The 17,507-nt window shown below is 27.0% G+C and overlaps 1 protein-coding gene across 4 annotated transcripts; it reads right to left on the bottom strand.

The window, feature by feature from the left end:
* Positions 1 to 1,641: 1,641 nt before the first annotated feature.
* LOC107002602 (alkane hydroxylase MAH1-like) lies at positions 1,642 to 11,938 on the bottom strand. 4 transcript variants are annotated; one of them, XM_015200683.2, is made up of 2 exons: positions 11,914 to 11,938; positions 1,642 to 3,300 (listed from the first exon to the last, which is right to left on the bottom strand). In XM_015200683.2, the coding sequence occupies exons 1-2, from the start codon at positions 11,914 to 11,916 to the stop codon at positions 1,771 to 1,773; spliced, it is 1,533 nt and encodes a 510-aa protein (XP_015056169.1). In that variant the 5' UTR covers positions 11,917 to 11,938; the 3' UTR covers positions 1,642 to 1,770. The 4 variants fall into 4 exon arrangements, with proteins under 4 accessions (XP_015056169.1, XP_015056170.1, XP_015056167.1 ...); XM_015200684.2 differs by lacking the exon at positions 11,914 to 11,938 and adding an exon at positions 8,934 to 9,123; XM_015200681.2 differs by lacking the exon at positions 11,914 to 11,938 and adding an exon at positions 5,311 to 5,653.
* Positions 11,939 to 17,507: the final 5,569 nt, after the last annotated feature.

Genomic DNA, 17,507 nt, shown 5'->3' with positions numbered 1-17,507 from the left:
CCTTCTCATTTCTCTAGTTTAGGACCTTTTCGGAATAAGATATGTCAGAATTAATAATTAATCGCAATAAGTTATCCCGATCAGACATTATTAGTTTTGTCTCTTTAATTATTGATAAGTTTAAGAATATTCATATATTTGACTAATTAAACTTAAATACATTCCGATATGTTAAGAGGACAATTTTAAACTTTTATAGGAACATGAAACTCTTAATTAAAAATGGAGAGGAGCGTTAGAAAACACTCTGTACTTGGCGAGAATTTAAATGTGTATTTTGCTCATGTTGCAAAATTTAAAAATGTATTTAAGCTAAGTTAATCAAATAAAATGATATTCTTAAATTTGTCAATAATTTAAAAATAAAACTAATAATTTACTTAAAATTCGGAATTTTGTTTCCCTCTGGCTGACATATTCTGAATGCGTGCTTCATGTGTGTTTTGATTTTTAACTCAATTTGTTGTTTTTCTCTTTGCGTGGTCCACTAATTTTTAACTTATATCATAATAAAGTGGAAGAATATTCCATTAATTGGGATCATCAAATTGAGAAAATTACAAAATTGATTATTTTTTGGGAAACTTACGTAAATGCATTATAATAAAAAAATATTTATCATTTATAGCAACAATATTTTTTTTCACTTAATCACTTTTAATTCATTTATAATACAAGTTTAATACATATTACAAAGAACAATTTATTATTCACATGTAATACAAGTTTTAATGATAGATAATACATTTATTACACATTTTAATACACTTATAATACAATGTGACAATTTTTTACCAAACAAACATAATATATTTCAAAAACAATTATAATTCATATATATTGCATACATAATTCACTTTTAATACATATTACAGATTTATCACAGTATTGCTATAAATGATAATAAACAACAAATATCGCTAAAATCAGTAATTATTTTTTTAAATGTATTAATTCATGTAATTTTTCCTTATTTTTTTCTGTTCTGTACATGATATGGTATAATATAATATTATAAAAATAATAATATTATTTGATCTATACAAGGAGTATGTAAGTATTTACTTACAAAATGAAATACTTTTGAAATACGAATTATAATATTACTCTTTCAAGTTGTTTTCACGACTCAAACATGCAAGTCCGTGACATAATAACAACATAACTAATCAGTGTTTTTATATTAAAATTTAGAACTAAAAAGGCAAGGCTAATTTCTTCGTTTCGGTTTATTTTTGTTAAGTTTACTTATATTCGTTAAGATCAAGAATGTATTTGATACAAAAAAAAATAAATCTTTTTCGCATTATTTTTGATTGGTCAATCTATTTTGAAAACTATCATTTTTAGGAAAATAAATTCTTAAAAAAAAAAGAGAGATAAATATGACTATTCTAATAAAAAAACAAGAAAAAAAGAGTTTCATGAGTAATATTTCAAGCTTCATAAGTGTTAATTGTTTAATTTTAGAACGTAGTGTGTCTATGGTGTGTAGCTAACACTTAAATTTATTACATCTCATTTTCAATTTATGTAGAGTGATGGATTTGATATATCGATTTTCATTGCCCAGATCAATTCAGATCCATCGCATTTAAGACTCATTTAAAGGGTGCAACACTAGTACTAAAAAATTCTCGATTTTCACAACTTAAACAATATCTCATCTATTCCGAGTTTAAGAAAGGAAAGACAGATTTTATTTAGAACTTTGAAATCTAAAACATACAATAGGAAATGAAACACACTTCTCACTAACATTCATTTGAACTAAATAGGAACCTTTTTACCTACTTTAACCATCAAACCATTTGTCATTCGAATCACAACAGTAGCTGTTGGTGAAATTGTTTGTGCCTCCACTAATTGAATATTGTAATTGTATATGATGGTAGCTGCCACCATTTTCATCTGAATGAATGCCATTTCCTTCCCAACACAAGTCCTTGGCCCCGCGAGAAACGCTGGAAATTTGTAAGATGGCTCGTGTTTAAGCCCTCCGCGTTCAGTAATCCATCTCTCTGGCCTAAACTCTAAACAATCTTTTCCCCATAAACTCTCCATTCTCCCCATTGTATAGAACGATATCAATATTTTCGTGTTTGGACTCACACGATGACCACTTGGTAGGACGTCAAGTTCAAGGGGAGATTTATGCTCAATTGAAACGGGTGGGAATAGTCGAAGAGATTCACACAATGCACCATGTAGATAGACCAATTTTCGCGACTCTTGTATGCTGAAAAACTTGAGACTTTCGTCTTCTTTTAGATGCAATTGTTGTTGAATCTCTTCTCGAATCTTTTTCACAACTAAGGGATTTTTAGACAAGAGCCAAAAAAACCAAGTGAGATTTGAACTTGTAGTGTCTCTACCAGCAAACATCAAATTCAAGAAAGTATCTCTTAGAAATTTTTCTATACTTCCCTTATCTTCATTTGTCCATTCTTTGTATGCTTTGACATAGTCACTGAATAGGTCAAAATCATCGTCTTTAATTTTATCGTTCATCAACTTCTCTTGCCTTCTCGATATAGCAGGATATATGAATTGATCGAAAGACTCCCATGCTTTCATTAGATTCTTCTCTTTACCAATTCGAAGCCATTTTTGCAACTTCCAATAGCTTTCAGGCAAGACATGTCGATATAAAAGTGCATCAACCATGTCGTTGAACGCCTTTTCACATGGTACATAAGGTAGATTTACAGACAAACTTTTGGGATCGTGATCAAGTAACAATTTACTAATAGTATCAAAACTATATCTCTGAAAAATGTCTTGCAAATCAACAGGGGTGTCCTGTTTTGCTAAAATATCAAGAGTTGGAACAATACCTTTATCGATCGTGTCCCAGACGTTACGTTGTAACAAAGTTTGGAACTTGGAATGGTTCATCAGGGACATGGTTGTTTTCCTATGAATCTCCCATAATTCAGAATCAACATTGAAGATTCCATTTCCTAATATATCGAATATTTCACGAAACTCAGGCCCTTTTGGATAGTTTGAGAAGTTTCGACTCAGGATATGATGGATATTTGCAGGATCGCTTGTGAATAACATGTCCATATTGGCGAAAATAGGGCCACGAAACTCAAAATTACTAGTAGTTTCTAACAGGATATCAGTGAAAAATGAATGGATTCTATGAGCATTATGAACAAATCCAGGCAACATTCCAACAATGGGCCAATATATTGGCTTTGAACTTTTTGCCCATTTGTTTTTCAAGTTCCAATAAGTGAAGCATAGAATTATTAGGGGAATAACATAGTACCCAACAACATCCATTAGTGTCTGCACACAATTAACACAAATATTAGTCAAATACTTTTTACTTTATGTATTTTTTTCCTATAGAAGAAACCAAGGGTGGATTCGGTACGAAGGAAAATATTCTAAGTCTGTGTAAAAAATAATATAATATCTATTTTTTAACAACTTTTTAATTTTATCTGATATGTTTAAAATCAAATGACACCGTAGTATATTCCACGTGTTGAGAGTAGTTAGACAGTTGGTTAAATTAGTCTGTTAAAGAAGTTAGTTATGAGATCCAGCTGGTTAGTTAGTAAACACATTACTCAATAAGCTTTTCTTCATAACTAATATGGTAGGATCTCCCTAATTCTATCTTAAGTATCTTTAGTTTAAGGCTATAAACGCAGAGGCGTATTTAAGATTTTGAGATAATGAGTGCACTAGTACAGAACGTATAAATTTGATCGGTTTGATATTTAGAGACTTATCACTAAAAATTGTTAAAATTATAGGTCCAAAATTAACTTATATTTATTTCGCTCTGAAGCTATTAAGATCGAATGAACTTATTGATTATATATTATATCAAATCACAAAGTTCAAAAAGTTGTCATTACTTCCTTAAACTTTATATTAAATTAAATTCAAACAAATAAATTGAAACGCAGGTAACATGAAGATAGAAGGTGAATCCACCATTTGTACATATACATAACTTATTTCTACCAAACACCAACAACCTCCAATTCAAAATACTACTCTTATGTCCCTTTTTACTTGTTTAATTTTGATATTTTACCTGTTATTTATGAAAAATCAAGAAGAAACAATATCTTTAACTTATTATACCCTCAATTCATTTAAAGGGTTGATGTGTCGAGAAAAAAAATAGAATCTCTTTAATAACGAGTATGGTTTTGGAATTCTATTAATTAACAAGAACAAAATGGTAAATTCATTATACCAATTATTATTTTCTTAACAGATGTGTCAAATAAAAAAAAATAGAGACAAAAAATAATAATTTAACTTTCCTCGTAATAATAAACAAAAAGAAGCACAAACTATGAAATAGTGGAAAATGAGATGCTTTTATATTACATAAAAGTTTAGAAAAAAATACCATGAGTAAATATGAAGCTTGTATAAGTTCTTGATTATAAATCTTTGGCTAAAATTGAGAGAGGTTTTATAAGTAGAGAATGATATTAATTTTCATATCGAAAAGGCTATTATATAGTTTGTATAGAGTGCGGCAACGGTAGCACCATACTATTTAAATTGGGTGCATAGCTATGGGGACGAAACTCTCTTTTATAACGATAAATATATATAACTGATATAATTTGATTTTTCGATAAATAATTTTCTATTTTTACGCATTTAGTTTTTTTTTAAGAAACTATAACAACGTAAAAATTACTTTTGCTTCCAATTTTATATAGTAGTCAAACAACTTATTTTTAAAAAAGAAATATATTTTATTGACGATAAATATTTTTAATCTTTCAACGATAATAACAAACATGCTCTTAATTAATACTCAGTTGTTTCAAAATATAAAATCAAAATTGTTCTAGAAAAGTAATGTCACGTACTCATATTTATTAGCAATGCTGAATTTAAAAAGTTTGAATCAGATAAAAGTTAGACATAACTAACAAAAACATAAAAAAAAAAGTTATCCAATTTTATTGAAAAAGATAATAAATTTGCAGCTATGGTAGTTGGGTATTTACTATATGCTTTTTAAAAAAATAAATAAATCAAATTTGGAGCAGTGAGCTGTATTATATTAATAAAGGTATTTACTATATGGTTAGTGGCTGAAATAAATGTTTTTTTTTTATAACAGCAATAATTGGGACAAACTCTCAAAATAAAGGTGATATGGTAAACGTGTAAACAGAATTTTATGATTAAATAATAATTTTAAATAAAATGAAAAAAAAAAAGAAAAAAATGAATAATTTCCATGGTCAAATGTGATCTAAAATATCAAAACTAAAACTCCTTTTAACTATGTATAACTAATAAAACTCTTACCAACATGAGTTGTGGTGCACTTGTGTAGGAATGTTTCACCTTTAATCAGAGGTCGCGGATTTGAACCCTAGATATGAACTACCCCTGAATAGCTTGATTTGAATTTAGTCGAAGCTCCACTGTGAACTCCGAACATTGGATTGGAAACCAACTAAACATAATTAATAAAATCTTTACTTTTGTTTGTTTTTTTCCTCTTTGGGCTTGGGTTTATAGCACACATGATAGTGAATATCGAAAGTTTTTGTCTTGATAATTACTTAGCAAGAGAAAGGCAATGCAAAAGTATTCCCCTTATGTGAGAATGGATAAGATGTGTGAGAATGGATAAGATGTTTGAGCTCAAGTAATTCATCGAAGCTATAAGATCTTAAAAGATTTTTTTCAAATGTCGTTTAGTCCAAATATAAATATTAAACTCACTTTTGATAATTGGTAATAAGTTGACGTGTGTACTCCTTTTGTATTAAATTATTGAAAAAGAATAATTTAGTGTGACATGACATGAACTTTTAAAAAATAGAATAAAAATTTTAATTTTGTAGTCTTAAGTATTATAGTCTCAAATATGTCACGTGAAAGACTGAAATTTTTTTTTAGACAACAGAATACGACACGAAGAATATCAACACGAACAATCGAGAAGAACATAAAATAGATAGAAAATTCAACTTTAAATAATTCATTAATACTTCATGCAATAAGCCAATAGATAAACGGAGACAGATCGAGGTTTTAAAGCGTATGATTTCTACAGTAATTTCAATCTAATATAAAATTATATCTGGATTCACCATCAATTATTTATAGATTCTTTTTTTGATTCTTTTAAATACAAATAGATGATATGAAAAAGTCGTTGAATTCTCGTAAACCCACACCTTAACCATTATTTAGATGGTTGTTACTCGTCGTATTGTATTATATTGTTAATCTAAATATGAGGTTTGTTTTGATTGATACTGTATCGTATGATTTAAATTCTTGACTAGATAACGTTGAAAAAGACTCTTTTTTTATAACAACTATTTAATATGATAGTGTTGTTATCTTAATATTTTTTTTTCTCATTTTATCTTTACTTATTATTTTATATTCTACCTTCTTCCTGAGAGATTTAATATTAGTGAAAGATTTAGAATTTTAGAACTAAGAAGGCAAGACTAATTATACATACAATATACTACCTTCTTCATTTCAATTTATTTTTGTTAGGCTTATTTATATTCATTAAGATGAAGATTGTATTTGATAAAAGAGAAAAACCTTTTTCCACAAAATGCTTTTCATTGTTGGTCAATATATTTTGAAAAATATCATTTTTTAGAAAAATAAATTTCTTAAAAGATGAGGAAAATGACTTTTTATGAGATTCGAGAAAAAAAAAGCTTCACAAGTAATGTTTCAAATTTATTGTCTCCACTTCTATCTCGTCCGGCCCATATTATATGGCTCCAATAATGATTTCGGACAACAAATGAAAAAACAAAAAAGTGTGTAATAATTTTTTTAGTTATCATCCTGCTTAAAATAGTATTAAATAAACTTTAATTTTAAAACATTGATGTCTACTGGGAGTCGTTTGGTAGAGTGTATAAAAATAATATTCAATAGAATGGAACAGTAATGCATGTGTTAGTTATGCTTGTATTAGTTATGCGTAGATTATTTCTTATGCATTGTTTAATTTGGTGTATTAAAAATAGTACACATTGTTTAAAAATATTTATTTATAAAAGTATCTTTCACGATTATGGTGGAAAAGATGTAAAAGTACTTTTGAGGGGTAATTGAGTCTCCAACCATATTAATGCATGAATTAAGTCATTTGCATTATTAATATCATGTATATCTAGGTATTAATAATACACTCTTATATACACAATAAAGTGTATGCATTAGTTATTCATAACATGAAAATGTACCAAACAAGGGATTACTATAATACATATAATTAATGCATGTATTATTTTTGCTAGTACACTCTACCAAACGATCCCTTAGTGTGTAACTAACATTTTCAATATTATATATATATATATATATATATATATATATATACTTCTTTAGCAATGTTACGAGTTTAAGATAGGGGGTACAATTTTGTTCCTCCCTTGATTCTAGTTTCCTAAAATTTATTCATGATTCGAGGGTCGTCAGTGGCGTTGTTCTCAAACTAGGATGATTTAGATTTGACGTCTATATGAATATTTCATGTCTTTTATGGAATATATATAGAGATTTGATATTTAAAAATAACCAAGAGTTTATGGGATATTCAAGATGTCTTTTAATGGAATTTTGTACCCTTTATATAGGCGTGCTGGACTAGAATTTAGGGTTGAGTATCCTCCAAGAATCTTAATTTGAGTTGAACACAATTTGTTAAGTTTCAACTCAAATTAAATGTATCTTATAGAGTCCTAAATAATTACAATGTCTACAAACAATTGGTTAAATAACTGTTAATAGAGTTGTTAGTTTGTTAAAGAAGTTAGTTATGAGATCCAGCTAGTTAGTGTGTAAAAACACTGGTCAATAAGCTTTCCTTTCATAACTGATATGGTAAGATGTGCCTAAATCTATTCTACGTATTTTTAGTTTAAGATTATAACTGTAGAGGCGTATACAAAATTTTGAGATGATGAGTGCGTGAGTACAAAATTTGAATCTAAGATGTAAATTTGATTTGTTTGATATTTATGTTCTTATCAATAAAAGTTGTTAAAATTATAGGTCCAAAATTAACTTTTTTATATTTCACACTGAAGCTATTGAGATCGAATGAACTCATTGATGGTATATATGTTATATCAACTCACAAGATTAATTTAACAAATTTTCATTTCTTTCTTAAATTTTATATCATATCAAATTCCAACAAATAAATAAAAACATAGGGAACGGAAAATTACAACATGAAGACAGAAGGTAAATCCACCATTCATACACAATGCATTTACATAACTTATTTCTAACAAACACCAACAACCTCCAATTCAAAATACTACTCTTTTTTTCCCTTTTTATTTGTTCAATTTTGACGTTTATGACAAATCAAGAAGAAACAATATTATTTACTTATTATACCCTCAATTTATTTAGAGGTTCGATATTTTCAAGAAATTTCTTTTAGTAAATTGATTTTGAAATTCTACCAATTAATAGAACTAAAATGATAAACTTGCTATGTTAATTATTACTTTCTCTGTCCCAATTTACTTGTTTATATTTTCTCTTTTAGATGTCCCTATTTACTTGTCCATTTTGACAAATCAAGAAAGGACAAATTTTTTTTACCTATTATACCCTCATTTAAACTTCTTGAAAATTTCATAGTTTTCATTTATCCTTTTTGAAACTATATTCAATAAGGGTAAAATTGTAACTTCACTATATTAATTATTATTATCCGAATATGTATGCCTTTTATAAAGTGGACAACTAAATAGGGACAAATGAAATATTTTCTTAACAGATATGTCAAGTCAAAATAAATAAATAAATAGAGATAGAGAGAGCAATCATTTAACTTTCCTAGTAATAAACCAAAAGAAGCACAACTATGAACTAGTGGAAAATAAAATGTTTTTTATATAACATAAAAGTTAAAAGAAAAATACCATAAGTAAATATGAAGCTTGTATGTTGTATATGTTCTTAATTATAAATCTTGGATTAAAATTTGAGAGAGGTTTTATTAGTAGAGAATGATATTAATTTTGATAACGAAAAGGCTATTATATAGACAAAACTCTCCTTATAGTGCACGACACGTTAAATATATTTGGCAGAGATATTTTGATCTTACAATAAATACTTTTCTGCTTCTATTCATTCCGTATTTTTTAAGAAACAAAAATTTTTAGCTTCTTCACGACAACACAAAAAATTAATTCTGCTTTTACTTAAAATAAGTTTTAATGATTAGCTAAACGTCTTTTATTTTAAAAAATAAGTATATTTTATTTAAAATAATTATTTTTAGCCTTTCAACAACAATAACAAACATGGTCTTAATTAATATTATCTATAAATATAATTCTGAAAAAATAATGTCACATTTATTTGCATCGTGCACAATTTAATTAAAATGTCTGAATCAGATAAAAGTTATCCAATTTGATTGAAAAGAGAATAAATTTGCAGCTACGATAGTTTGGTATTTACTATATACTTTTTTAAAAAATAAATAAATCAAATTTGGACCTATGGTTGGTGGCTGAAATAAATGATTTTTTTTAATAACAACAATAATTGAAGTGAGTTTTAAAACTGATCCCACTGATTAAGACATAAACCATCGAGAATTATCATCACGATAATTACTTAGTAGAGAAAGGCAATGCAAAAGTATTCATTGAAGATATAAGACCTTTTTTTTTCCAGATGTTAGTAATAGAACGTTCGATCCAAATCAAATTATTTCAATCATTGTGTTTGTATATTATGTGATTCGTTTTAAAGTATTAGAAATAATTCAATAAAATAAATTTGTGCAAGAGAATACCGATAATTAATAATTTATCATAGAAAACAATCAAGAAAATTTAAGTGAAATTCGAAATGAGAATATTGTTTTTACAAATCTCTTCTTATCTTCCTCCTATTCCCTACATTTCATATTTTTTGATTTTGTATTAAAAAAAAATGATCTTTAACCTATTAGCCAATTCTCAACTATAGGGGATCTTATTACTCTCCTGAACCTTTTATTTTTTATATTTTATAATCTGATCTTTTGTCATTAACCAGATATATACATATACATATGTTTGTATACATGCCGGGGTGGGGGGTGGGGGGGTGGGTGTTTCCACTCCTATCACTTTTATTTTTCTTAGTGAGCCCACTTTGAAATTTCTAATTTCAAACTAACCAATAATATGTATAATTCAATTGTGTATCAATCCTTCTAAATTCAAACTAACCAATAATATGTATAATTCAATTGTGTATCAATCCTTCTTCTACATCTCCATTGACAGGTAATTTTCATACATACAAAAATTATTTTTCTCAGTACTTCATGTTTTACCATTTCAAGAATTAAGTTTTTAAACATTCATTTTTGCTAACTTATCCTTCTAGCAGGAGAAGGCATAGTTATGGTGATCCAAGTGAGTAAAAATTGATAATTTTTTTGTCACGATTTTAAAATGGACGCGATTTCACATGGTACATGAGGTAGATTTATGGACAAACTTTTGGGATCGTGATCAAGTAACAATTTACTATTAGTATCGAAACTAAATCTCTGAAAAATGTCTTGCAAATCAACAGGGTGCCCTGTTTTGCAAATATATCAAGAGTTGGTACAATACCTTTATCGATCGTGTCCCATACGTTACGTTGTAACAAAGTCTGGAACTTGGCATGGTTCATTAAGGACATGGTTGTTTTCCTATGAATCTCCCATAATTCAGAATCAACATTGAAGATTCCATTTCCTAATATATCGAATATTTCACGAAACTCAGGGCCTCTTGGATAGTTTGAGAAATTTCGACTGAGGATATGATGGATATTGGCAGGATCGCTAGTGAATAACATGTCCATGTTGGCGAAAATAGGGCCACGAAACTCAAAATTACTAGTAGTTTCTAAGAGGATGTCAGTGAAAAATGAATGGATTCTATTAGCATTGTGAACAAATCCAGGCAACATTCCAACAATGGGCCAATTTGTTGGCACTGAACTTTTGGTAAATTTATTTTTGGAAAAATTACATAAATTAATACATTTTAAAAAATAATTACTGATTTTAGCGATACTTTTTGTTTATTATCATTTATAGCAATGCTTTGTTAAATTTGTAATATGTATTAAACTTGTATTATAAATGAATTAAAAGTGATCAAGTGAGGTAAAAATATTATTGCTATAAATGGTAAATATTTTTTTATTATAGTACATTTATGTAAGTTTCCCTTTATTTTTCAAGTACCAATAAGTGAAACATAAGATTATCAAAGTAATAATAGAGTAGTACCCAACAACATCCATTATTGTCTGCACAAAATTAAGAAAAATAATTTCTTGAGTTAGATGATAGGTAAGTTGTAAATATTATCGTAAAATTATTTGTATATAATTTAGATGAAATATTATCTGAGGTGGGGGTGATGATGGAATTATGACGCTTAAGATGAGTTACGTTACAGTAGAAAATATTATTAACTGATTGAAGTGTGCTCTCTTTAACACTTCAACGTGGTATCAGATGTGACAAAGATCCTGAACTCGAATCTCGTCGCTACCCAAATTAAAAAGATAATTCTCGTGCTTCTCTAGGTTGAAGAAAAAAGAATAACTTCTCTAGGTTAAGGACCAACTTCATTTTTCTTTTCGAAAAAAGAAATATTCTTTTTATTTCGATATATTTGTTTTTTTAATCTGTTTTAAAAGGAATTTCTTTTTTAACTCTTTAAATCCACTATCCATACACAATATATGCTATAGCCTCATTCAAAATAATGATAAATTTATCTTTCCTAGTAAACCACAAGTGAAATTAGAAGTAAATCAAAAGAAGCACAATGAATTAATATATGAGTAGCTGAAAATGAGAGTTAAAATCACATAAAAGCTTAAGAAAAATACCATGATCAATTATGAAGCTTGTATGTGTTATAATTTTTTAATTGTAAAATTTGACTAAAATTAAGAAGTTTATATAATTAGTGTGATATTAATGTTCATTAAGAAAAGGTTATTATATAGTTTGTATAGGGCGTGCGGCCATGCACCACTATAGGTTGGGTGATAGATATTAGGGGCGGAATTAATTATAATGTAAGCAGATTTTATTAGAAATAATTCAATGGAATAAAATTACGCAAATGAGTAATATCCACAATAAATAAATCAATTAAGTGAAAATTCGGAAAGAAAATATTGATACCTGAAATTTCTTTTACTATCTTTCTATTCTTCGTTTTATATTATTTGACTATCATACTAAAAATAGTTATTTTAAGTAAATATAATCATTGTATTATTTCCTTTCTACTCTCAGCATTAAATAACTACGATAATACTAATATTTAAGGAGTCTGGAGCCTAAAGAACATAAAATATTAATAAAAATTTCAAAATGTTATATAAATTTTTATATTAATCAAAACGGTAAAATCGCTAAAACAACAGCGATTTCCTCCACTGAAAAAAACAAAATCGTTTCTACTGCAGTGATTATGCAAAATGTGATTATTTTTTTAAAAAATAATTCAAATTGCTATCTAGGCGGCGATTTTCATTTTGTTTTAAAAAAAATCTATTATAAAATAAAGAATATGAAGAAGATAGTAAATTCACCAATAAAAAACTAATGATCGGTGATGAAAAATATGAAGATTAACATTATATGATATTGTGGAAATATAAATAAAAGAGGTTAAAAAGTTAGAATTCTATTTGAACTCAAACATCATTTAAATTTAAATTCAATATAATATATTTTTTTAGAAAGAAAATATTTTTGTTACCTTATTCTTAAATTTTTTTAGAAAGAAAATATTTTTGTTACCTTATTTATTCTTAATTATTTTAAAACAATGCATATTTTCTTATAAACTATATATTTGAATTTCAAAAAAATATTTGAAAATCAATAATTTCCTATGCAGCGATTTTCTAAAAGAAATTTGAAAATCGCTGCCTAGGTAGTGATTTGAATTTTTTTTTTTTAAAAAAATACATTTTGCAAAATCGCTGCAGTAGCAGCGAGTTTGCTTTTTCCGGTGGAGGAAATCGTTGTTGTTCCGGCGATTTTGCCGTTTTGGTTGATATTAAATTTTATATACCGTTTTGGATTTTTTGTTAATATTTTATACCCTTTAGACTCTAGACTCTTAATATTTAAGCTTGGAGTTTTAAAAAATCATCGATAAAATTAATTTAATAAAATATATTTTAAACTAAAATTTTCTTTAAAAATCTAAATAAATGAGGATTCAAAAAATGAAAGAAAATTTGGTAGAAAAGAATAGAGACTTTTGCCAACCAAAATTAATTGCATCGTTGTCTTTAGTTTATGACATTACGTGTTGAGTAACACAACTCATTTAAATTTTAAAGTGGCCATAATTATTAAAACTCACTTTTTAAAGTTAGATGAGTGTATTTTCTTCGTCCCAAATTATCAATCGTTATGGTAGTTGTTGTTGTCTAATTATTTAAGTGCGTCTCTAGTTTATCCACATTTTCATTTTGTAATAGTTGTAACTGTTATTTTAAATTCATAATTTTTGTTTTGGTTTTCATTGTTGTTGATTGCATAGAAAAAGGCTTAAATATATCATTGAATTTAGAGAAAAAAGTTTATCTATGTCATCTGTTAAAAGTTTGGCTCACCTATGTCATTTTCGTTTGAAAAAAAAATTATGCAATTATTTGTTAATTGAAACAGTTTCGGATTTGTAAAATCATTTTTATATGTGGTCAATTGTGATTTGGCCACGTCATTAATATAATAATTTATCTAAAAAGGAAAAAGAATCAAATATGCATTAAACTTTGAGCAATGACTTATTATGTCATCCGTTAATATTTTGGCTCATCTATATTATTTTCATTCGTGAAAAGACTCATCTATGCTATTACTTGTTAATTGAAAGCAGTTTCGATTTTGCAAAATCATTTTGTGCAAGTGATCAATTATGATTCGGCCACGTCATTAACTAAATCATTTTTTTAAAGGTAAAAGGCTCAATTATGTCATCGAACTTTGAGAAAGGTTCATCTGTGTCATCTTTAAAAAATTGGCTCATCTATACTATTTCAGTCAACAAATAATGCATGAATGGACGGATTTTCAAATAAAAATAAAATAGAAGAGCCAAACTTTTAATGAACAATATAAATAACTCAAAATTTTGGTGAGATATTTGAGCATTTTCCATTGTTTAATTAACTATTATCATTGTGGAAACTAAAGAGAAACCATAAAAGGGATAAAAAAAAAAGGGCCAGATGTTAAGCCCAACATAGACTAAAAGCCCAGACCCACTAGAAACTCCTAAGCCCATCTGTCACTAAATCCAATCAAATAAGCCCATCAAAAGCCCAAATATATATGAGATTTAATGCTAGTTTTACCGGCACTTTACAGGTGAATTTTCAATTTCAATCGCGTATATCTGAATTATTTTCAAATTAAAGTATGGAACTTACATTTTAGAACTTAGCTTGATCACAAATCATATTGAATCGTTAAGAAGCTCATATGGATGATCAACGATTTATCTTGACTTGTTTTATTTCTTTCTTTTAAACCTTTTTTTGGGAAGTTTAATTTTTTGTTTGCTTGATAATTCGAATTCATAATTATAGGGTTGGAGGTGGAGGATACGTACTATCTAAGCAATTTCCTTTTGTCCTGTCACAAACCTCGACGATCACCAGGACTTTACTTAATACAAAATTATTGTGTTATGGCTTTAAATAAATTATTCACAAATTACGTGATTGTTAATATTTCAAATGATTTGGATCTTAACATTGAAACAAGTGCTATACTAGTGAGATTGTTTTACCGTTAATCAGAGGTTTCAGATTTGAACCTTAGATATAAAGAAAATATCACCCCTAAATGAATCCTAAAGTATAAATCTAATCGAGACTTCAGTAAAAATTTCAAACGTCGAACGCAAAAATAAAATAATAAAATAAAGGATATTGATTGATGGCCTCATCAGGAAAATTCCAGTAATGGCTTATGATAGTGATGTTGAGTCCAACATGATTGAGATAGATAAGAAATAATTAGTTGGGGAGTCTTTTACTAATCTCCGTTCATTTTATTTGTTATATTTTTAATATATATTTTTAAAATATTAACAAAAAATAATTTGATTAGATGTTTTTGTTCTCAATACTATTTTGAAAAAAAAAATTATATTTAACGAAAAGTATGCAATCAAAAAAGGAAGAATTTCTTTTCTGAGAAAATATTTTTGCTACGGTCACTAGCTTTGTAGGTCCCTAATCAACTTTTCTCGTCATTACTCACTAGGTAATTATACGCAACATGCTCGAATATTCCTGATTTTGGATGACATATGAGTCTGAACGTTATATTAAATGTGCGATTAAAATTACACTATATAAATATCTATGCAGGTGAGACATTGTCAATTTTTCAAAATAATTATTATTTAAAATTAATAAACATGATAATTAAAATGGATAGATGAGAGTAGTTGCTAGTCATATCAATTTACACCCATCGCTGCTGAAGTTGTTGGTAAGTGTTCTCAACGAATCTTAATATAAGAATTTCAAAACTTATTTAAAAGGAAAAAATATAAATTGCTTGAAAATGATGAATCTCTTCAATTAATAAATATCTAATGTACATATTTTCTCATTTATATATCTATTCTGGACTGTCTTTTTGATAAATATAATTAAATATCTAATAAGATTGTTAAGGCAACCAATTTTTATTCGGCAAAGGGATTAAATTGAGTGTTTTTAAAAATTTGAGGCGAAAATATCTATAGAAGTAAATTTTCATACATTCAAGTGTCTAAATAAAAATTACCGATTAACTTAAAAGTCTGACTATGTTCATCTTAATTATTCTTACGTCTCAATTATGTGATGTTACTTCGATATTTTAATGTGATCCTAAAACAAATCATAAATATTTATAAATTTGTTTTAGGATCACATTAATTCGATATTTTAAACAAAAAAAATTAGATATTCTAAAACTATATGAAAGTACTATAAATTACAATTTTTTGCATATTAATATGATAAAAAAATACATCTTAAAATGTTAGACAAAGTTTTTATAGTTTGATTTTAAAATTAGAAACCATAACAAATTGGATTTTTCAAAAATTTGAAGGGATTAATTTCATAAAATTGGTAATAAATAAATAAATTATATAAGCAACTTTTATACCATGAATATTAATTGAACTTAATTATATTTTCTGAAGTGTCAAAAGTTTTAAACATTGTGAACACTAAATATGGGTATTAGAAATATTGTTAAGGTAGAGAATAATTATTTGTGTTATATATTAACTGGATAAGAAATAAGATATTTCTGTATTAAATTTTATACGTATAATTTATATGACTTTTGATAGCTCGATAGAGAATAAGTTATTAATGTATAAAATTAACATGATGTGTGGTTGACTGTTTAGAGACCTACATAACTAATACATATATAAGTTATAAGGTAATCTATGTATTATTTTATATAAGTTGAAAGGTGAAATAACTAATACATGTATTATTAAATCATGCATAATTAATACATGCATAAAAATATATAAATTCAATCATAACTAATTCCTACATTATAATTCTAACTAACTACAAAACGATCTCATATTAGTTATTACACCTTATATCCCGTATAAAATAATATATATTTACTCATAACTAATATATACATATATTAGTTATAGGAATTTCTAAATTGCAAACCAAACATCATGTATTAATTTTATACATGAATAATTTACCTCTGAACCAATTATCGAAAATAAAATTACTTATATAAAATATAGTAAGTATATAACTTGAAAAAGATATGATACGTGAGCCTAACTCAACCTCAAAAGTTATCTTATGAGCGTAAATTTGTTCGAATCTATATAAGGAGATCAAATTCTTATACCTCTAGTGATATAGAACTTCTCAACGTAACTCACATCTAAACCAACTACCAAAGTCGCTAAAATCAATTGAACAACTTAACACAACTAGACACGACCATAGAAGACATCAAATAGACAGCAACTTGCCTTAGTGAGCTGTAAAACTGTCAAAAAATAAAAATAAAAATTCATTCTTTTTAATATAATTTACGTTTAAACCAACTACCAAAGTCGTTAAAATCAATTTGAACAACTCAACGCTAACTAGACATGACCACAGAAGACATCAAATGAGACAGCAACTTGCCTTAGTGAGCTGTAAAATTCTCAAAAATAAAAATAAAAATTCATTCTTTTTAATGTAACTTACGTCTAACCAACTATCAAAGTCGCTAAAATCAATTAAACAACTCAACGCAACTAGACATGACCATAGAAGACATCAAATGAGACAACAACCTGCCTTAGTGAGCTGTAAAATTCTCAAAAATAAAAATAAAAATTCATTCCTTCTTGTGAACTTACAAGACCAACTTAGATTCAAATACCCGCGAGAACTGTTGTAGAGTAGTA

This window comes from Solanum pennellii, chromosome 10 (genome assembly GCF_001406875.1).
Source record: "Solanum pennellii chromosome 10, SPENNV200".
NCBI lineage: Eukaryota > Viridiplantae > Streptophyta > Magnoliopsida > Solanales > Solanaceae > Solanum > Solanum pennellii.
Note: the sequence above shows the minus strand (reverse complement) of the source record. Positions and strands in the feature narration are given on the sequence as shown.